This window comes from Cylas formicarius, unplaced genomic scaffold (genome assembly GCF_029955315.1).
Source record: "Cylas formicarius isolate icCylForm1 unplaced genomic scaffold, icCylForm1.1 PGA_scaffold_8__14_contigs__length_24414737, whole genome shotgun sequence".
Lineage (NCBI taxonomy): Eukaryota > Metazoa > Arthropoda > Insecta > Coleoptera > Brentidae > Cylas > Cylas formicarius.
In genome coordinates this window covers 14,932,865-14,953,942 of record NW_026844361.1, presented here as the reverse complement: position 1 = coordinate 14,953,942, position 21,078 = coordinate 14,932,865, and the positions used below count along the sequence as shown (strand labels likewise).

Genomic DNA, 21,078 nt, shown 5'->3' with positions numbered 1-21,078 from the left:
AGGGATCGTACGGAGTGGTGAAGTTGGCGTATAACCAGGAGGATGACTCCCATTACGTAAGTGCGTTTGTTTATGGCATTTCAAAAAAATCAATTGATCAATCAAAAAGCGTCCGTATTTAATAATATTAATAATAATAAACTTGCGGGAGTAAAAATCAAACTATTACAATATAAGTTATAATAAAAGAGTGGCGACATTTGCAAATTGCGCTCTTCCATGTAGCCACAAGAACAACAGCACCAGCACCATAATTGTCAACAAAATACACACCCGTATATACCTACATCGTAAGTACAAGAAATAGAAGCACATCATAAAATCATAAGCTTTTACTAGATACTGACGGGCCTAATAAACAATATTAACGCATTTTTAAAGCACTTTATTGTGGGGAGGGAGGTTATAGCATAAGCATTAAATATTTTAACTGCGCTATAGCTAAAACATCTCTGGAAAGTTACCGAAGCGTGTCTAGGAACCGAATATCTCAAACGAGTACAACGTAAAAAAACAAAGGTGTTAAAAAGCCGTCGAATCACTATTAGAGAAGTGGCTGAAGATGTCGCCATCTGTATTGGTTCTTATCATCTAATTTTGGGCATGGAACGTGTAGCAGCAAAATTTGTCCCGAAAATGCTTAATTTTGAACAAAAGGGCCAGGCAAGAGCTGTTAAACGACGTCAATGATGATCTTAATATGCCCAAAAAGTTCATAACTGGTGATGAATATGGCTATGATGGTATATGGCTATGATGTCGAAACCAAATCCCAGTGGTCCCAATGGAAGAACCCAGAATCGCCAAGACCGAAAAAAATGTCAAGGCTTTGTTTACTGCTACCACAATGACGGACAAAACCACAATCGGCTTTTTTCTGTTTACCAAAACTCAAGAAAACATCACTGGAAGAACTCAAGTCTATACCAGAAAGTGCTTACTAGAAGTGCTTTGAAGATTGGAAAAAACGTTGGCAGAAGTGTATGGGGAACAACATTAATTTTGATAAATAAATAAATACTTTTTGATAAAACTTAATAGTCGCCTAACTTTTTGAACACACCTCGTATATAATATACTACCACCGGGGCTTTCTAGGGACGGAGCACACGCTGATAGAACGGGGGCCCCTGAAAGTTAAGATAAAGATAGCTTTATTTCCATAAGACTTGATTTACAAGTGTTGCATATTGTCAGTATAATACGAATATAAAAATGTAAAATTATCTTATTATAATTAATTAATAATAATAATAATAAGTAATAATGTAAAAGGTATCACAAGAAAGAAAATCCTTAATATTGTATTAATTTTAAAATTCGATTTCATCGATTTTCAAAAGTAACAAGGGGAAAGAAACCTGATGGCGGAGCCTCCATATGACAAAGCAGTAAACAGAAATTTTTTTGAGAATGTGGTCCACCTGTTCGAAGCAGGAGAGTCTCGGGTCTACATAAACTCCGAGAAATTTTACAACACTTTTCTGTTGGATTGTGCTTTCATTAAAACTCTTATTTAAATCCTGTGTTGAAAAGGAGATAATCTCAGTTTTTGAGGTTGAGGTCTGAGGTTATGTTTGATTTTGTGCTCCTTAAGCGGCCTTGCATAACTACTGAGAGATAATAATATTTTAAGATTCTCCCAACATTTTCAAAATATCCCCGACCGTTTTCAAAGAGAGGGTATCGCACGTTTGAACCGTGAACTGCTTAAATTTTATGCTCTATATCTCTAAAAAAAATAAAACTTTCTAAAAACTATCGTTCTCTTGGGTCGCACTAAAACTCAACCTGGTTCGAATGAAACTTTCATAATTATATGCGAATTTGTTTTTTGAACAGGCAATGAAGATCCTGTCGAAGAAGAAGCTGTTCAAAAAATCGGGCATGTTCGGCCGTCTGCCGCCGAAAAAGGATGGCCGTTCGAATGCGTCGCCCATAAACCACCCCCTAGAGAAAGTATACCGAGAAATAGCCATCTTGAAAAAACTGGACCATCCCAATATCGTTAAGTTAGTCGAGGTGTTAGATGACCCTGACGAGGACCACTTATACTTAGCTTTCGAACTACTAGAAAGGGGCCAAGTTCTTGAAATCCCTACGGACAACCCCTTGGACGAGGAGAAGGCCTGGGGTTACTTCAGAGACGTCGTTTTAGGCATAGAATATTGTGAGTTAACCGCTTTTCGATTCTAATATAACAATATAATATTTGTGTTTAACATATTTTGGCAGAATTGATTTATCTATTACACAATACAGAGGCTGTTGATACTAGGGCTACCTTTTATATTCCGGGAAAAAACTATTAAAAAACACACTTTTGCATTCGATAAACCAATCATCAAAGCACTTGTCCCACATCGAGTCGGTCACCTCCAAAACATGCTTTTTAAACGCATCACTCCCTTCTTCCGGTGTCAAAAATCGTTGCCCACGTAACTTATTCTTAATGTATGGGAATAAAAAGAAGTCATTAGGTGCTGAATCAGGACTATATGGTGGATGGCTCATCAAATCAACGTTTTTAATGCTCAAAAAGTTCTTTGGTCGGTGAGAGCTAGTATTGTCGTCGTGGAGAGTGCTTCGAAGACTTTCGGCAAACAAATGGTTGTGTACCATTCAGAATTGACTGTTTTACCTTTCACCAAAAAAACAGTTGAAACATGGCCAGTTTGAACTTTACAACGCTGTAGTTTTTTAATTAATAAGAATTTTTAATTCTCATCTAATAATAAAAATAACAGAAATATCAAAACTGACTGAAGTCGGCATGCCCAGTTTTCTTTGTAAAACCAAGTTTGCCATGGAAAAGCAAATATTCGACTGTCAAATTCACTCGTTAATTTAAATTTTAATTTTGTTTTCGAATGCTAAGAGTTATTAATGCTGTTGTTTTAAAATGATACAAAAAAAATATTTATTCTTGCAAAAATTCCTAACAGTCCTTCTCGATATTTGACATCATAAATTAGTCCCAGTTGGCCATGGCTTTCGAGAGATCTGTCCAACAAAAAAAAAATATCAAAATCAAACCGTAATCAAAGATTTTACAACGATGCCACAGCCTTGAGCGGGCGCAAACGATATTTCAAACACCCTGTCTTGAAACATTATAAAAATTGGTATAGTTGTGTTCTAAGTACTATAATTTATTTTCTTAAAAATCCCTAATAGTACCTCTCTCTTCTCCCTCTTTTGTAAAATAATCTATCTATATAACTATAAAAACAAGGTTTTAGTGCATTATTCAGAGACCTATACAACCAAAGAAAAATTGTCAAAATCGAATCATAACCAGATATTTTACGAGGGTGTACAATTTCAATGCAACCCCCTGTATATTATGGCATTCAATCACCCAATGTAGGATTGTTGTGGTGTATAGTGAGTGTTTTCGGATTTACGGCCATTTTTTCGGAAAAAAGGCAGTGTCTTTCATACTCCACATTTTAGACAACTGTAACTTTGTTATGCCGGCAATTTGATAAAGGGGTACAATGACTTATCCTACACTTGTCTTGCAATTATTTAGAATCCTTTATACAGGGTTATATTATACTTCCGTTGCGGTAATATATATGAATATATTTATGAATCATCCTGTATATTTAAATATAATTATAAATTGTTTCTTTTAGACTCTAACATTTATGATTGTAACCTTTCCGTTGACTTTTTTATAGGATCCTGTGTAAGATTTGAAGTATAATGGGGACGTTCAAAATCTAATTAAAATTCAAAACATACCGCACCTTTTCTAAGATTTTGTTGTTTGTGTATTTGATTTGATTGGGATTCTATGTTATACCTAACCTATCAAATAGGGTATACTAATTTTTTTTCTGCCAATTTTGCAAAATTGGTCACACTTTTATTACAGGGGTCGAAAGTGAGTTTTAAAACGATATCGGGCTATTCCAGCAGTATACATTCCCAGAATATCTTCGAGTTATTGCACATGTTATATCGGATGTTTCGTTTCAGTACACTTTCAAAAGATAATACATCGCGACATAAAGCCGGCCAATTTGCTATTGAACGATCAGGACCACGTGCAGATCACCGATTTCGGTGTGTGTAACGAATTTCACGGTTCAGATGCGTTTTTGTCCAGCACCGCCGGCACTCCCGCGTTCACTCCGCCCGAAGCTCTTGGTGAGCAACGATCGGCCGGATTTAGTGGAAAGGTATGTCTGCAACAAGAATAAAAAGGACACTCTCTATCGGCGCTTGCTTGTCGAGTGCCTAGGAAATGGAAAGAGTCCGTTTTTCTCTTGTCTGTGTTGGGTTATTTAAAAGACCTCTCTTAGTGTTCCGACATATGGTCAATGGGGGTGACCTTGTACGCGTTCGTCTACGGTCACGTGCCGTTTCACAATGATAATATCATCGGACTCTACGCGAAGATCAGGCACCAAGACGTGGTTTTTCCGGATACGCCGACGGTCTCGTCGGATCTCAAAGATTTAATCAAGAAAATGCTGGTCAAGGACCCCACGCAGAGAATTGCACTTTGCGAGATCAAGGTAATCAACCCGATGGCCATTAGAAAAACGAGTACGCAGAGAAAAAGAATTTGTCCCTGAAAATAAATATATTATAATTTAATTTAATTACAATTGATTTTTTCAATATATTAATACAATTGAATTTAATTTCATTTTTTTTAGAAGCCAGTTTCAAAGACAATTTAATATGCTTTAATACGAGTTTAAATTGATTAAAATTGATTTCTGCCTTTTAGGTTTACCATCTTGCACGATCCTTGCGGTGTTCCATTTGAAAATCTTGAGATTTTCTTAATTGAATTCGCCAAAACCGCACCATCTATTTGGGACACCCTACATAACTGAGGCGCATCTATCAAACTGATTGAGTAGTGCATCACCTTAGTCTCTGGTTGAATTTTCGTTGCAATACGTGGATCAGTAGCGTCAGAACACAATTTTATATCTGACCAAGAATCGTAAACCCAATAGGATTGCCTAATCCGCCAAACCTGTCCGCAAGTGCAATGCGAAAACTCTCGCTGGCTGTGACGTAGGTGAAGTCCTGTATTATGACTTTGAGTATTTTGAGTAGCTAATATAGCATTTTATTTGGATAATCACTCGTTGTTTTCATTTAATGTCAACATTAAATCGTTTTAGTACTTATTTAATAATTATTGGGAAGTAGCATAGGGTAGGGTCTCAGGTAGGGTGCAATCAAGTTTGGCTTATATGTATTATCTTGAAATACATATATTAATTAAATATTGTTACACATAAATACATAACACTAGCGAACAAAACGATTTACTTGTAAAACTTTGCGTTTTACGGCATTCTACCATTTTAAATATACAAAAATCAACAAATACTTATAAATTAGAAATCCCTATTTTTGGATATATTAAAGAACATATTAAAAAACAAAAAATATATTAGACATACACAACTATTTATAGGTGGTGGGTAAATAATAATATGTATTTATATGTACCCTCGTATGTACATAATATAAAAAATACATATTACTACATATACTTAAATATTTATTTTACAATTTTACCATACTTTCTAATTTTTTTCTGTGGGTATCATTTATAATTTATTATTTGGGGTTCGGAGATGGGTTCTGGCATGGGTTCTGTAGACGGATTTTTCTCTAGAATTTCACTTGCGGCATTCGATGTTGTTGCTAAAAGCTCAGACAATACCTGCTGAGCTTCTTTTTTGGCATTTTTGGAATGAAGTCTTTTTGATCTAGATAATCCTGTTTCTGTTGGTGGCTTCTGGTTAAATAATAATAGGATGGGAACAGCAGTTTTTTTTTTAAAACTTTTTTAAAGGTAAACCTAAAATTTAAATTTTGTGGTGAATTTAATGTGTTACTCAAGACAAACAAAAATCTAATAACTCATTTTGAAAGTCTCTTTCGTAATCATTTTCAGTAAAATGAACTGAGCAGACATAGCTTTTATCTGGACTAAGTTTGTCCTCTTTTCTACATCGAACTATCCACTCGTTCCGAATAGTTTGGGATACTAGATCTTTCCCTTTGGCAAAGCGATGAAAACTACATTTTCGAGAACTTACTTTTTCAACAAAATAGTTGTTATTGCACCCATACATGGCACATCTCGTTCCAGGCAAACCTAACTATTTTTTGATGTAACTTATCCCACTGAAAAAGGTAAAAGAAATGTATTTCCTTACCTTTACCTATATTATTATGTGTAATATTTTAAGCTTACCTCCTAACTAATAACACCGCTAATAAGCAGCACGAACACAAAAATTTTAAGTCCTTGTTTAAGGTTAAAGATATTGTTTTTCTCAGTTGTCGCCACTCAAGCACATACAAGTTTAAAATATTTTTTAAAGCTTAAAAACACTGTTTTTTGCAAGTTTTTTTTTTACAGAAGTACAATTAACACAAACATAAGCGCACTACTCACTAGTTTAAATTATTTTAATTGTTCAAAGAACACAAAATACAACGGTTTAATACGAATTCAAATGCATTGACAGAATACACAAAAACCGTTAGAAGACTTCGCTTACATCACAAGCGACCACGTGCGATCGATAATTTGGCGTCTTATGGGATTGGGCAATCCTATTAGGTTTACGTTTCTTGATATCTGACAATCAAAATATGAAATAAAACACATAACCTCAATTTCTGCCTAATCTATGCAATATTCGAATAGGAATTTCTTCCTCTTTATTTTAACCAAGGACTCAAAAAATGGAGAAATATATAGGATGTACCATTTAAAATAACAAAGTTGATGTAATCTAATGTAATGTAATATTCTAAATCTTCAGGAGAGCCCAAGAAACTTTTGTGAGAAAAATAGGTTCCCTAGACTCAGCAATGTTGGGATTCCACTTTTTAAGTTCGAGGGATCTATTACTTATTAAATAATTAGTAAGACAATTAAAGTAAAAATATAATCAATTTGCTCTTAACAAACGCTTATTTACTGTGATTTTGAAGACAATTAAAGTAAAAATATAATCAATTTGCTCTTAACAAACGCTTATTTACTGTGATTTTTTCGTAACGTCTGTTATTAACACGATTTAATTCAGCTCGGGGAAAAATTTCTCTCTGTGTGTAGTAACAATGATTCGGTAGAAATGCGGTAGAGATTGTCGAACTTCCATCGTTGGAACTACGAGAAGACCAAGCAAAATCGTTAATTATTTAAAAAAAATTAAAAACCACGTTTAAAAGGGTCCATGAAAAAAATCATTTCTCGAAAACCGTGTATGCAATGGAAAAAAAGATTTTAACCAAAGCATCAGCCAGATTCAATGCAATAAACTTTTATTCTTGATCATTTTCAATAAATTTTCAAAAATGTACAGGATATGCTCGATATTCGCAAAAAAACTAAAAACTAGGTTCCTCTTATAATGATATTAACTATAACTAGAAGGCCGTGTTTCAGTTGTCAGTTTTTTATACATAGTCAAATAACTCATACAGACAGCTAAAATTTTGGTATTTAAATACCTACATCTAAATTCTATAAATTGAGCACAATCAAATACCATCAAGTATTTTTTAAAAATATTTGATTTTTTTTTGTTATTTTGGCTTTCAGAAAAAAATTATTTTCTCAAAAACTATTAACCCTATCTGCAAAATTCTTTAACCTTCTATTTGACATGTTTAACCCTTGGAACTCGTCAAATTTATGAGATATTCTGTTATAACTTAATCAAAAAATGAGGCTACAAGATATATTTTGAATTTGTTGAATTCTATACTTTTCTGACTGCTTCTGCAGCGCCATAATTAAAATTAGAAAGAACCGAAGCCTCCCTCACTTTGTTTTAGTTTAAAACTTTAAGGCCTTATCCACGATTAAACTGCAGGCGATTTTCAACATGACAGTTCATGAATTCGTCAGTTTTCGATTTGGATGCGGTATTTTATCAGCAAGCATTTTGTCACAATATGTCCGAGTCGAATTGATTTTCTATGGAGAAAATCAAGTTCATTGTGTGCAATATCACTGTCGTTTTGATTTGATTGAAATTTTTCTTTGGTTGCATCAGTTGTTATATCAAAATATTTTTGTGTTATGAATAAGAAACTAACATATTATTTGTAAATTAATATGCACTTAAATTATACTCACCAAGATTACTTATTTAAATTAGTTTATAATTTATGAAAATAGTTGATAAGGGAGACATATTGTCAGGAGCATACGGTACCCCTATTACCAAATCAAATCAATCAATCAATCAAATCAAAGAAAGATTTTATTTGCTTTCTAACCTTATTAAATATGCTGCGGCCTTGGCGACAAAAAATTCTCTTTATGTAGCTCTACCAATTATTAAACTATGACTTCTGTTAAAGAAACATCCGTGGGTGACAAAGCATGGTCTGTATCCCTTGCCGTCTGAAGAAGAAAACTGCCATCTGGTGGAAGTAACGGAAGAAGACGTAGCCAGGGTCATAACGTCGATACCCAAGCTGGATACGCTCATATTGATAAAACATATGCTCAAAAAACATTCTTTTCAGGTAAATACGACTTATGGTTTACATAAGTTTAACTGTTTTTTTTTTCTTTTTCCAAACCAAAGAATCAAAATTTAGTTTTACTAATGTACGAGAGATGTCAGCGTCATAACAGTTCATATTTTAGTCGCGAGGTGGTGTCATTAGTCACCCCTTCGGGCAATAAATAAGGACCTTTGGAAGTTTTTTTTTGTTGGTACCACTGTAAACATTCTTTTTCTGGTTCTTTGTTACTGTTAAACGATTAAAACGGCCCTTGCTTTTATTTTGAAGTAAAAAGCTGCTGTGGTCTTACAGTACGAAATTCATGTTATATCGGTTGCAGAACCCTTTCTTGTATCGACGAGAGACCACGTTAGGTACTTCCGATACTCGAACTTTGACGGGAATTTCCAAGAAGCACATAGGTCGCTCAGGAAGGTCAAACTCGGCGCCGGATTCCTACAGTTGGTTGCCTCACAGACAGGTTTCGATAGATTCATCGTTGGAGTCTGTGTTGGAGGTCAATACAGACCAAAACTTAACAGAATCGACCATCATCCCTCCAAAAACGCAAAGGGGAAGGCTATTAGAGAAAAAATCCACACCAAAAGTCGTTAATGGAGATTCCAAGCAAACCGTGAATTTAACTAGAGCCAAAGACTGCAAAGTAGACAAAACTACGCCAAGGCGGTGATAGATCTTTTTCCAAACATGCTAAAATTTTCAATTTTCTTTTAATATTATTTTTGTGGGTTTTATTTATTTGATTAAATGTTTTTCTTTAATTATGTTTGTAATGTTCTGCTAAATTTCAAACGGGACCAGTTTTAATCAGTTTATTAAGATAAGAAAACCTAATGTATTGCCTTGTGTGGTAGACCCGTGACGTCACAATTTGACATGTTGCGTGTAACAATGAATTGAGTCTGACACTTAATCTCTTCCAGCGTTTTAGTTTAGAAAAACTATACCATGTCACTTCCAATTATTGTAGTGAAACCTGTTTAAATGTTATGTGATCTTTGTATAGTTTAAATTGCTCTTGGCTATATATTTTCTGTTTAGTTTTTGAATTGTTTATATTTATAAACTTTTTAAATGTTGGACCATGTTGAATCTATTTTTAAGCTCTCTTTCTACACTCATACTTAATATGGCTGATGCATTATAATAGGTACAAAGCAAACAAGCACTCCAAATACAGGATGGTTCCAATTATAATCAAGAAACTTTAACAGCGTATTCGACAGATAGAAATAATTTAAAATCATATAAACTTATGTCCGAAATGCCTCGGGGTGTTGAAATATACCAATCGTTTACTTTCAAAAAAACTTATAAACTTGTTTTTGCTTACTTGTCAGTGGTTCAAAAAAATATATTTTTTTTGCTAAAACCGTTTTTGTTAAAAAAAAATTGTTTACATTTGCACCTAATATACCAGGATTGCAAATTACATTAAGATAATTTGTGCTTATTAAGTTTTATTTATTTACATAACAATTCCAGAAATTATTATATTATAATACCAACGAAGTTTGAAAGCAAAATCTCTAGAAGATTGTTTAAATTTTTATTTTTTTCTGCTGAATACACTGTTCAAGTTTCTCCATTACAGGGGCTGCTCTATATTTTTAGCACACTGAATTGTCGCCCAAATATTCATATTAAACCAAAGCTCAATGATCTCGCCTGAAAATATGTCGTTTAGGAAAGATTTTAATGCAGTTGTGACCAATATAATTCTTGCCCAAATATGCTGTATTAATTTTTTATTGGCATTACAAATATATTCTCCAAGTTACCCTACAAGTAGCACTCCAACGACGCATAAAATAAATTAATTAGCTTGCACCTTCCTTTGTAATCTGTGCTAGTTTTATAAATAAAAACTTGCAAAGCAAACTCCTACTTTATTTACTACTAATAAACATTCAATCCCATGATTCGTTAACACGTAAATGAGCCAGTCTAGATTCTATTGTTACATTATCGTAAAAAGGCTTAACGTTTGCCAATTGCTTCGCTACACGTAGCTCTCTTTTTCCCAAAGCGACTGCATGGCCAAATGATTGCTCCTGCAAAGAAGTGCCACATAAACAAAAAAAAATCAATATTTAAATCCTTACGGGCGTTAAAAATGAGTGCCTAAGGAGAAACATGTTCCTTTCTTCGATTTCAAACTTGTTTTTGAGGTCCTGTATGTCCTTCGGTGTGACTTCTTTGTAAAGTCTACATTTACCTCGCCATATATGTCCAGGGGGCATGTGTTTTCTACGAAACAGCGCAGGGAACAATTTCATTTTACCAGTGCTCGTAAAATAATTTTTAATTCATTAAAACTGTGAGTCTAAAGAAAAATTAAAAAAATGCGGAAATAGGTGAAGTTGTCCCTCTTCATCTTTTTTTTCCTTGTTTGCTATTGTAATACGCATTAAGAAGAGAACGTTTTCTGGCCGAAAGTTCCTGGAAAACATAACTAACAGCATTAAAGAAAAATGAGTGGCTAAATAATATTTTTAAGTTTAAGATGAATGCTAAAATAAGTACAAAATGTTTTTTAAAATTAACTTTGCAACCGTTTTCGCTGGCGGGAGTAATTCGTCATTGTGGCACGAAGCATTTAAAGTCGGTATCCAATCTCAGGAATTATACAAACACAAAGTTTAGTACACATGATAGCATTTCTTCAATACAACTGAAAAAGCGGCCTATTCGCAAAAAAAAGACCTTGGAAGACGAAACTGTACCAGGCGTATATAATGTAGTGGCTTTCTCTACTGCAGAAGAATATAATTTAGAGGATCTTATTTGTGGTTTAAAGAAACAAGGCTTGTATGTTCCAAATTCTGTGCCAAATGATACTGATGTGGTACACGCTGTAAGTGTTCATATTTTCGTTAGTGCAGGAATATTATATCATTTAATTGCAGACAGCTAAATATAAGGTAGAAAAAGAGCCGCGAGACTTATTTTTCTTTAGAGAAGGTAGCATCATCTTGTGGAATGTTACAGACCTTGAGACTAGTAATATTTTAAATTTTCTGAGACGATATGAAGAAGATAGTTACTCTGAACAAATGGTGCAGTCCGAGAGAGAAATAATGAACTATGTTTACCATGATAGTAAAGAGTAAGTAATAATTCGCATGTGTTGCAGTTTTTTATGGTCATTTTATATAGAAAGTCAAGTTGTGTAGACAAGGAGGGCAATTTTGTGCTAAATCCTTCATTAAATAACCTGATCCTGACGAAGTACACTTTTTCAAATGCCATGTTGCTCTCAGTAAAGTTAGGAATTTGGGAGGCGTCTCTTGAGAAATATATTGAAACTATTCAAGACGTGACTGAGGATCTGAAGCGGTAAATAGCCTTATGAACTTAACTCGGAGGTGTAATTGTTTATGATTTTAGTGGTCAAAAAATTAGGATGACGCGGCAGGAAGTACTTAGAAAACATGGGGAATTGTTTGCTTTGAGACATTACTTAAATTTGAGCTCCGATGTGTTGGACACTCCAGATTTTTATTGGGAAAATGAAGAACTTGAAGTTTTATACAATCAAGTGTGCTCTTACTTTGGTATTAGCAAGCGTACTAAGGTATACATTATAATTTGTTTTGTAAATGGGCTGTAAACAACACATATTTTCTAGGTTATGAATGAAAAAATCAACCACTGTGTTGCTCTCATTGAACTTTTATCTTCTCACCTAAGTGATAAACACCATATCCGCCTAGAGTGGATGATTATCATTTTAATTATGGTGGAGGTTGTGTTTGAAGTTATTCATTATATCGACAGGTATTATCATGAGTAGAGATGTTTTGGTTAGTTTACTGGGACAGTTTTCTCCTATGTCCTTTATAAACTGTGATACGAAATAAAGCGGACAATTGTTATTATGTGCACCTCAAAATATTTTGTAAAATAAATTTCTTAGTTTAAATTAAGTATTTGGGATTTTATTATTAAAATCCATATTCCTGAAGTTTAATTAATAACTGCTAAGCGTTAGTAGGTGGTCAAAGTTTACCCTCTTAAATATTTGGGTGAGTCAGTCGCAGTGCCCATAGGATTTAATATCGAAATATGTCATTTGGGCGAACGATCATTGCAACTTGCCCATAGCTTCTGAAAAAACTCAAAAACGAGCTTGATTTCGGGATTAAAGGTTCTGTAGTCATGGTCAAGTCATCTGAAACAATTTGGCCCATTTTAGTTAAGACAGAACCAAAGGTGGGTCATTAAATTTTCAGGTTATGTTATGTTTGTCGCTCGAACAATATATTAGGTATGTCGTCCCACTTGCAAGGCGGTAGGGTCGATATTTCCTTGATACAAACGCAGGCCCGAAATAATTTGATAAATTTATTGGAAAAATGTCGAGGCAGCAAGGCTATTGTGTGGGACAATGCCTTAGCGGGTAAGTTGCTTTTGTTTTCATGTTGGCGTGTGCTCATCAAACCACTATATTTAAGGACCTATGGGTTCTATTGCCCAATATAGTTTCCTTAGGGAATATTCTGTTAAAAAAATGTTTCCGTTGAGAGCTACCGTTTTGCCCGAGTCAGACGTTGACTGTATCATATTTATTTCGCGGCCTAAGCTGCGTTTAATGGATTACATAGGTTAAGTATTCCATTTGAATGATTAGATTGAATTATAAAATATATAATTATTCAGCCTATAATGTACGGGAGGACAGCAAAACCAAAAGTGGTTCCAAAAGGCAATATTACTTGTTTTTTGTGCCCAAAAAGAGCTTGCTTTGTGAGGAACGTTTAAAGCACAATGGCGTGTTTGGTAATGTGATATCAATCGAAGAATTCAAGTGTCAACTATTTCCATTCGATTCCGATGTGGTGTCCATGGAAATATTGGATGCATTTAAGGACTATACTGTCAATAATGATCCTACTTATATTTATCAAGTAGCGCAAGCGATTATTTACCTGCAGGAATTGTATGGGCCCATTTCGCGTGTATGGGGAAAAGGTGTGGCCGCCAAACAAGTCTGGGACCTGGTGGCAAAGCTGCAAAAAGAAAAGAATAACGGCAACGAGACAAAAAACAATCAACCGTCATGCATCAACCAAATTCTTTTGATAGACAGATCGGTCGACTTGATCACTCCTCTGGCCACCCAGTTGACTTACGAAGGACTTATTGATGAAATTTTTAATATCAATAATTGTTCTGCATTTTTTCCCATTGATAATTTCCTCAGTACTGAGGAAAGAAATACCGAATCACTTTCGGACGATAAAAAGCAAATAATACTCGATTCCGCGGACAAATTGTTCGCTGACATCAGAGACAAGAATTTCAATGCAGAAAGTTTCCTCACTTTGACACCACTTCAAAATCAAATAACCATTAGGCTTATTTTTAGGTTGGAACATACCTGTCAAAACAAGCGAAAGCTATTAGTGCCCAGCTGGAAAACACTCAGGAAAAAACCGTGCAAGAAATGAAGCTTTACGTTCAAAAATTGCCCCAGATCTTGGAGAAGAAAAAACAACTCGCAAACCATACCGCCATTGCAGAATGTATTAAGGAACACACTGATCAGTATGATTTCTATGACACTTTGCAGGTAGGTTATGATAAACCTTGCTGGTATTGATGTAGGTTTCTTCTTGACACCAATTGGAAATTTATAGTTTATTCTTTTTAACATTTTAGACTGAACAGGAATTCCTCAGTGGAATAGATGTGGACAAATCCAATTCGTATATCGAAGACTTGATGGGTCAGAGTAAGCCGTTGATTAAGGTGCTAAGGCTGATGTGCCTTCAATGCATTTGCTCTTCCGGGCTTAAAGCAAAAGTGCTAGAAGCTTACAAGAGAGAATTGGTGCAAGTGTACGGGATAGAAAGTTTATTAGCAGTTAGCAGATTAGAAAAAGTCGGTTTATTGAAGTTGCAGTCCAGTACTCGTCAGTACACTGTATTAAGAAAGGTGAGAAAGATTTCCAAGTATATTGTTATCGTTAAAATATCTACATTTTTAAAGACTTTGAGGTTAATAATGGATGACACTTCTGAAATTAATCCCACCGACATCAGCTATGTCCACAGTATTTACGCTCCGATTAGCGTGAGGCTGGCGGAACAAGTGACCAAAAATGGCGGCTGGAAACAATTGCACGACGTCTTGGGGCTATTGCCGGGTACTCGGGGTTAATTTGCCCAAGGGGGCGTGGTTAAAGGTGTCCCGTTTTAGGACCCACACTGGACGAGTCACCATTAACCTCTCGGAATTTGATTCAAAGCAATTCAGATTCGCCAAAAGTGGTGTTGGTGTTTTTTATCGGAGGATGCACTTTTGCCGAGGTAAGAAAAGTATAAGATTACGACCTGGCTCGTGTTATATCGATTTTAGATATCAGCGTTGAGATTTTTATCCCAGCAGGAAGACTCGAACGTAGAATTTGTCATAGCGACTACAAAACTGATAAACGGAAACAGTTTTTTGAAATCCATAATCGAACATTAACCTAACCAATGCTTTCGATAAGTTACTGTTATTATTTAATAAACAAAAATCTTACTTAGGTACCTATAAATAAATTTAAAGTATAAAGTATACCTTCATTTGATTTACATTAGGTCCAACTGGATAATTGAAAAACAAAAATAAAGATTTTTTTTGAACTGCAAGGGAATAAAACTGAGTAGAAAAACATCAAATTTTATTAAATTATAAATAAAACTGCGACTTCAAAACTGAAGCGTTAATTAACTATTTACAATATTGTACAACTCCTTCGTTAACAAGAAAAACAAAGTGGATAATGTGAAAACGCCTCTATAAAAAAAAGTTCAAGTTCAAACTGTTTTTGAACTTTCCAATTTTGCTGGCTGTTTTGCGTTTTTTTAACCAAAAAATTAACTAAACTGAGAGAAACCTACATACCTCTATGAGATTTAAATTAATTAAGCTACGTAACTATACTCCTCGCTCGAATGGGGCGTCCTCTCTATGTACTGCTTATCGATCAAGGATTCTATGCATTTCTTAATCAGCTGGACGCTGGGCGCAAAGGACACTTTGGACTGTGCATAAACCTGCAAAAAAAAAAACAATGCTACGAACCACAAACCATTTAAATCGCTCTACGGACCTCTTGTATGAGCAGGTTGTGCTTCAACACCTTTCTAGACTTCATAATTCGGACTATCGCCGCCTGCAGGTACATCTTCCTATCTTCCTCGACAGAATTCATCGTCTGCTCCACCTCGTGGGGCGTCTCTTTCTGTATCGCCGCCGTTATCCTAAATTTCGTCCTCTTATTCGAATAATCCATGTTTAATCTAAAATTCGTATCGTTCTCGTCAATTTCCTGCAATTTAACATCGGTTGGGTCCTAAAATCGATCATCGTAAAGTTAAACTACGAACGTCGGTATCCGACAGCAACAGTTTCGATTCCACCAAGCTGACAGCGTGTCTTTTGAACTGGTCGCTATTCAACTGTAAGCTCTCCCGGATCTCTTTGCATGAGAGAACGTTGGCGTTCTCAAACAGGAGCAATATGGCCATTTGGAAAGTCTGCACGGTCACTACGTATGGCTTTTTTAGGTACCCTAAGGCCAAAACTGTTTACAAACATAGTAGATCGCGAAAAAAGACCCTTACCCAGTTTCAGTTCCGCCTGGCATAAATGATGAAGCCACGTTAGCTTCCTCCCATTAAATCGGTTATGATAAAAACTCTCAAACTACAAAAAAAAAATAGTTTATAGAGATGCATTCTCGATAAACGATTTGAACGGTAGGTGCCAAAAAAAGTATTCTCACATAGTTTGCAAAAATAACCTAACTTCCCCAAGTTACTGTAATACTATAAAACTTCTGGATTCCTCCTGCGTTGTCGTCAATCATCCTGTTGGTTTCTTCAGAGCTTAACTGATACTACAAACATTGTCTAGGATGACTGATTCCCATATTGGTGAAAAGTAAAGGAAAGGAAAAGATAAATAAGAACTAAAAGTTCAGATTTTCACGAAATTATATATTATGACATGACAATTGTTTCGACAACACCGTGTCTTTATCAAATGACATTTGATAAGGAGACGGTGTTGTCGAAACAATTGTCATGTCATAATATATAATTTCGTGAAAATATGAACTTTTAGTTCTTATTTATTTTGATAAATGGATTTTCATCAAGTAAAAACCACCTCAGTTCAATTTACGAAAGGAAAAGACCTTTCACCCCCTCAAACAATATATAAGCAGGTACAGAGTAAAATGCGAGTCGGTTTTAGTTAAAGCTTTAAAGAAGCCAACAGTATGATTGGCGAAACTTCAGCAAGCAAGTTCAACTCAATAACAACCCACGCAGGACGAATCCAGAAGTTTTGCTAAGATTGTGCTATCAAAAGCCATAAAAAAATTATTATCTCTGGGTATTACTTAGGTATCAAAACAATTTCCCTGACTGTATCGAGATTAAGGGTTCACCAAATGAACTACGGAGCTATACCTGTTCTTCCCAGTTTACCGACAATTTTGGACTCTCCTTAAACGACAATTTACAAGTTATTTTGAAGAAAACGTTCGTAGTACCGTGTCTATCACGCACGGGATAATTTTTCCTGCTGATCATGTCCAAAGTTGCTTGGAGAAAAAAAGAGTTTTATGGTTTTGATTCTAGTAGTATGAGCTTAGCAAAGTTCTAAAATATCCTGCTAAACCACATACCCACTTTTAATTGAAAATATTTTTGCACTGATTTGCTTTAAGTCTAATTCACTATGGAATTAAGAAAACTTTATTACCATACAAGTACAGTTTTAAGTTCTATATATATAGTTCTGTCAAAATGTCTTAAAGTACTACTGAAAAAGTACATTAATTAAATTTCAAATAACTTGGACCCGAATAGAACCAACTAGACCAGAATTTGACTATATAAAAATTGATGGGACCAATATAATTAAGGAAACTTCTAAAATCAAATATTTGGGAATAATTATTGCTCTATACCTGTATTCTTGGATACTCCGAAGGAAAATAGACCGGAATTGGACTACATAGAAATTGATGGGACTAATGATATAATAAAGGAATGTTCAAAAAATTTAATAGATTATTAACGTAACTTTTTGCATATTATAAATTCATTAAAGTCACGCGTATTCACGATGACTACAGATTATGTGTAAAAAAAATGTTCGACGAATATCGAAACAATGATTTCTTTGATATAGCCCATAATTGGACATTGTATATTTTTGTACTGATTTTATTTCTGTTCAATTCTTTTTTACATCCATTATTCTGGAATACTCCGAAGGAAAATGACTAGAATTTGGCAATATAAAAATTGATGGGACTAATGATATAATTAATGAAAATTCTGAAAATTTGATAGATTATTGATGCAATTTCTTGCATAAATTCACTCAGTCAGGTGTATTCATGATGACTACAGATTATGTGCAAAAAAATCTACGACAAATAAGTATACAACGATTTCTGTGATATGGCTTATAGTTGTTAGACATTGTCTACTCTTATACTCATTTTATTTAATTCTTTTTTAAAATAAAAAACTTTTATTATCAAACAACTGCAGATTTAAATAATTTATCCAGCATAACATGTGGTTTTCCTTCTGATTTGAAATATTGAAGAGGTGACAGTAACCATGTTACTTACCATAAGGACGCTTTCCTCCAACTGCTGAGGCAGAGCGAACGGGGTAACTACAGCCTGTCCCAGGGGCCAGGCGCCCGCCTGCAGCACATAAATACCGAAATTGATTCCCAAATCTACGTTGTCCTGTTTCAGGAAGGCGTTGAACTTGTTATTCAAGTCAGCAGAGACTGACATGTCGGTGAACATCCTGTGTAGTTTACTGGTGAACTCGTAACCGCAGGCTTGTTTCAGTCGGTTTATCATCGCTTCTTCGGCGTCCATGCTCTGGGTCTGTTGGTGGATCAGGCGTTTGGCCAAAGAACGCGAGTAAAACTTCTGGAATACATCCTTGTCGTCGATATACTTAAAGATGGTGATGCTCTCGGTCAGTTTTTCGTCGACCTCCGCTTCCGTTATGCCCTTGCTGCTTTTTTTAAGTAGCGTGTCGCAGTATTTCGCGAGAAGTTCGGGACTTCGGCAGGGAGACCGACCGTCGTTGGGTCGATGGTTAATTACGGAATTGCACGCTTTGTCGAGGGCGCCCATGAAATTCTGATCCGACTTGAAGACTTCCTGGATCAGTGCTTTGTATTTTTTGTAGACCGCGAGGAGATTTTCGACAAAATTTATATGCAAAGAGTCACCTTGCAAGTTATGTATCGCCTGAAAATTATTAAGCCCTCAATATGGCAAGAAATGGGCATCTATTGGATGGATTGGAAATTAAGTTACTTACTGCCAGGCCCTGCGATTTGATATGATCAAAAACCGTATCAACTAGGACAACTAGAGCATTCGGTACACTTTTCAACAGGTCATACATGTTCGATAGGTCCCCTTTACGTTCATATTTCACCATATTCTGGCATTCGCTATACAAGAATTGCAAATGTTCTGCTACCATGTGCGTTTCGCATCTGTTGGCCAGCTTCTCATAAAAAAACAATTGTTTTAACTATTTCGTTAATGTAGTTTAAAAATTCTAACCTTTGCCAGCGAAGTGTGGTGCAAGAATCTTCTGGTCCGGAACAATTCCTCTTCAATTTTTGCCTTGACCTGTTCCATATACAAACTAACGTCACGTTCTTGAAGCAATCTCGCGGCGTCTCTTTTAAAATGCTCACCGCTTGAATTTAAAAATGTTTCTTCGAATAACTCCTGATAGAGTTGCAATTGGCCCTTTTTTCTGTAACTTTGTACCTCAACAAAACTTAAAATGGTACCACGGACTGCCTCTATAGGTATTTTGGGAGGCTGCCCTGCTCTGTCCTGATCAATTGCTTCAAGCAATAGTTTAACCAGTCGAGAGCCCAGGGGAGCTATCATGTTTGACTGCCAAACTTGAAGAGCCAGCTCTCCAATTTCCATTTGATCGCCTAGAATTTAAAAAAATTGTTAAACATTAAAAATGTACATTTTAAAAATAAGTATTGCACCTCCAGAGCTGGATGAGGACTCAGAACCGCCATAGATAATCTCTGCATCAGACAACTTCTGGGTTTTTATATGCTGTTGATTGAGGTATAGATAGAGACTGTGTAAGTATTGGCTCCCAACAGAATACTACAAATTACAAATGAATGTTCATTTATCCATGTATATGGAGTACACAACCAACCTGTGACCAATATAAAAAATAATTTTTGACAAGGTTTTGCTCCCCATCCTCTTGAACCTTGTTTAGTAGTTTGGCAACATGGTCAATGAGATACTGTTTAGTTTCCGCGTATAATCTATCCGCCAAAGGCTCTGGATAAGCCACACATAAAGAATAAACATCCCTAAAGTGACATACAATAATAAATATTGACTGAGCTGCAAAGAGTAGCTACTTACGAAAATCTGTCGTTCCACGCAGTACGGGGTACATGGTCGAGCGTTATGACGCCCCTAATAGTTTCCCTAATAGCACCCCACGTGGAGCTAAAATCCACTTGACGCGGTTTCAACGACATTTTCTACTTTTTTGCAAGTAATTAATGTCTTTGTGTTTGACCACTGCCTAACTGCGTCACTAACCTTTATTTTCGTCCTAAAAATAAACGCACACGGCGTTATTGGAAAATAAATGGTACGGCCGGACCGATATTTATAAATAACTGTTTTTTAAATTCTCCTTTGACGTCTTTACGAGATGTTTCCTTGTTCGATACGAAAGGGCTAATTTGAGGGTTATTTCGAAAATTGTTACCTAGAGGAATTGAACGGTTGCCATAAATTTATTTAAACGCGTTAGATTTTGAAATGCGCAAAAAATCTGAATGAAAATACAAAATACGTAAAATAACCTCATCCCTCCCTTGACAACCGAACACAGAATCCAATAATATCACCGTCTAAGCAGGAGGCTAACGTCATCAGTTACATACATATTAGCGGTAAGAACTTTACTTAGAACAACACGATCCGTTAAGGTCATGCTCTGTGGTTATTAGGACTGTGTGTTTCAAGAAGCAATAATTGTATATGACCATATACCATTAAAATTGAATATGACCAAGTTACAAATTTATGTTATATAGATACATTGATCACGGTGAACCCTTGAGAGATACCGGTAATGGCCGAGTGTTTTCAGGTTACTTTCGCAACATGGAGAAGAAAATCCGTGTTTGTTTATCTATTTCTTTTGTGGATTCTGTGGGGTGTCGTATTGTATATGGCGGTTTAACCGCCGAACGCTTCCGGCAAAATCTGTTCTATTCGTCCCAAAAATTTTGATATCGGCCTCAATTCTCTGTGTATTGTTAACGTTTTAAAGTGTGTTGCCTGTCAATTTGTTTTAGCAGTACACGCTGGTTGAAAGTCGGATGGTCCTGTTTGATCCGGGGTGGTTGTGGGGAATGCCATTTTTTTTTCTTTGGTCAAAGTTATGGCGAATGGGCGAATGTCTTGAGTACACTGTCAAA

The 21,078-nt window shown here is 35.4% G+C and overlaps 4 protein-coding genes across 6 annotated transcripts in view; 3 read left to right on the top strand and 1 right to left on the bottom strand.

Moving 5' to 3' along the window:
- LOC132706852 (calcium/calmodulin-dependent protein kinase kinase 1) overlaps nt 1–10,422 on the top strand; it is a 120,699-nt gene extending 110,277 nt beyond the window's left edge. For both annotated transcript variants that reach the window (XM_060678447.1, XM_060678448.1), the window contains 6 exons: nt 3–56; nt 1,843–2,170; nt 3,988–4,190; nt 4,314–4,529; nt 8,371–8,538; nt 8,861–10,422. In XM_060678447.1, the coding sequence (XP_060534430.1) occupies nt 3–56; nt 1,843–2,170; nt 3,988–4,190; nt 4,314–4,529; nt 8,371–8,538; nt 8,861–9,211 (1,320 nt within the window). In that variant the 3' untranslated portion in view covers nt 9,212–10,422. The remainder of the gene's footprint in view (nt 1–2; nt 57–1,842; nt 2,171–3,987; nt 4,191–4,313; nt 4,530–8,370; nt 8,539–8,860) is intronic.
- Nucleotides 10,423–10,989: 567 nt separating this feature from the next.
- On the top strand, nt 10,990–12,464 carry LOC132706854 (required for meiotic nuclear division protein 1 homolog). Its single transcript, XM_060678450.1, has 5 exons — nt 10,990–11,398; nt 11,451–11,650; nt 11,701–11,880; nt 11,932–12,118; nt 12,173–12,464. Exons 1-5 carry the CDS (start codon nt 11,048–11,050, stop codon nt 12,335–12,337), a joined length of 1,083 nt encoding a protein of 360 aa, XP_060534433.1. The 5' UTR covers nt 10,990–11,047; the 3' UTR covers nt 12,338–12,464.
- Nucleotides 12,465–12,672: 208 nt separating this feature from the next.
- Nucleotides 12,673–20,510, bottom strand: LOC132706851 (cullin-2). Of its 2 annotated transcripts, XR_009619653.1 has the most exons (12): nt 20,006–20,498; nt 19,788–19,950; nt 19,606–19,732; nt 19,157–19,545; nt 18,906–19,097; nt 18,191–18,832; nt 16,161–16,242; nt 15,924–16,108; nt 15,647–15,865; nt 15,439–15,590; nt 13,473–13,553; nt 12,673–12,715 (listed from the first exon to the last, which is right to left on the bottom strand). XR_009619653.1 is itself a non-coding variant. In XM_060678445.1 (11 exons), the coding sequence occupies exons 2-11, from the start codon at nt 20,122–20,124 to the stop codon at nt 15,459–15,461; spliced, it is 2,250 nt and encodes a 749-aa protein (XP_060534428.1). In that variant the 5' UTR covers nt 20,125–20,201; nt 20,361–20,510; the 3' UTR covers nt 15,198–15,458. The 2 variants fall into 2 exon arrangements, 1 of the variants encoding a protein (XP_060534428.1); XM_060678445.1 differs by lacking the exons at nt 12,673–12,715; nt 13,473–13,553 and having other exon boundaries at nt 15,198–15,590; nt 20,006–20,201; nt 20,361–20,510.
- On the top strand, nt 12,735–15,099 carry LOC132706853 (vacuolar protein sorting-associated protein 33A). Its single transcript, XM_060678449.1, has 8 exons — nt 12,735–12,943; nt 12,999–13,148; nt 13,204–13,854; nt 13,914–14,116; nt 14,206–14,481; nt 14,536–14,692; nt 14,746–14,855; nt 14,905–15,099. The coding sequence occupies exons 1-8, from the start codon at nt 12,814–12,816 to the stop codon at nt 15,016–15,018; spliced, it is 1,791 nt and encodes a 596-aa protein (XP_060534432.1). The 5' UTR covers nt 12,735–12,813; the 3' UTR covers nt 15,019–15,099.
- Nucleotides 20,511–21,078: the final 568 nt, after the last annotated feature.

Excerpts from the sequence above, each read along its gene's own strand:
- LOC132706854 (XM_060678450.1), top strand. The coding sequence starts at position 11,048 with ATGAATGCTAAAATAAGTACAAAATGTTTTTTAAAATTAACTTTGCAA. Across the intron at positions 11,881-11,931 it reads GTGACTGAGGATCTGAAGCG|TGGTCAAAAAATTAGGATGA; the intron begins GTAAATAGCCTT and ends TTATGATTTTAG. Across the intron at positions 12,119-12,172 it reads GTATTAGCAAGCGTACTAAG|GTTATGAATGAAAAAATCAA; the intron begins GTATACATTATA and ends CATATTTTCTAG.
- LOC132706853 (XM_060678449.1), top strand. The coding sequence starts at position 12,814 with ATGTCGTCCCACTTGCAAGGCGGTAGGGTCGATATTTCCTTGATACAA. Across the intron at positions 12,944-12,998 it reads GTGGGACAATGCCTTAGCGG|GACCTATGGGTTCTATTGCC; the intron begins GTAAGTTGCTTT and ends ACTATATTTAAG. Across the intron at positions 14,482-14,535 it reads AGTACACTGTATTAAGAAAG|ACTTTGAGGTTAATAATGGA; the intron begins GTGAGAAAGATT and ends ACATTTTTAAAG.
- LOC132706851 (XM_060678445.1), bottom strand. The coding sequence starts at position 20,124 with ATGTCGTTGAAACCGCGTCAAGTGGATTTTAGCTCCACGTGGGGTGCT. Across the intron at positions 19,733-19,787 it reads ATTTTTTATATTGGTCACAG|TATTCTGTTGGGAGCCAATA; the intron begins GTTGGTTGTGTA and ends TGTAATTTGTAG. Across the intron at positions 16,109-16,160 it reads CCAGGCGGAACTGAAACTGG|GGTACCTAAAAAAGCCATAC; the intron begins GTAAGGGTCTTT and ends TTTTGGCCTTAG.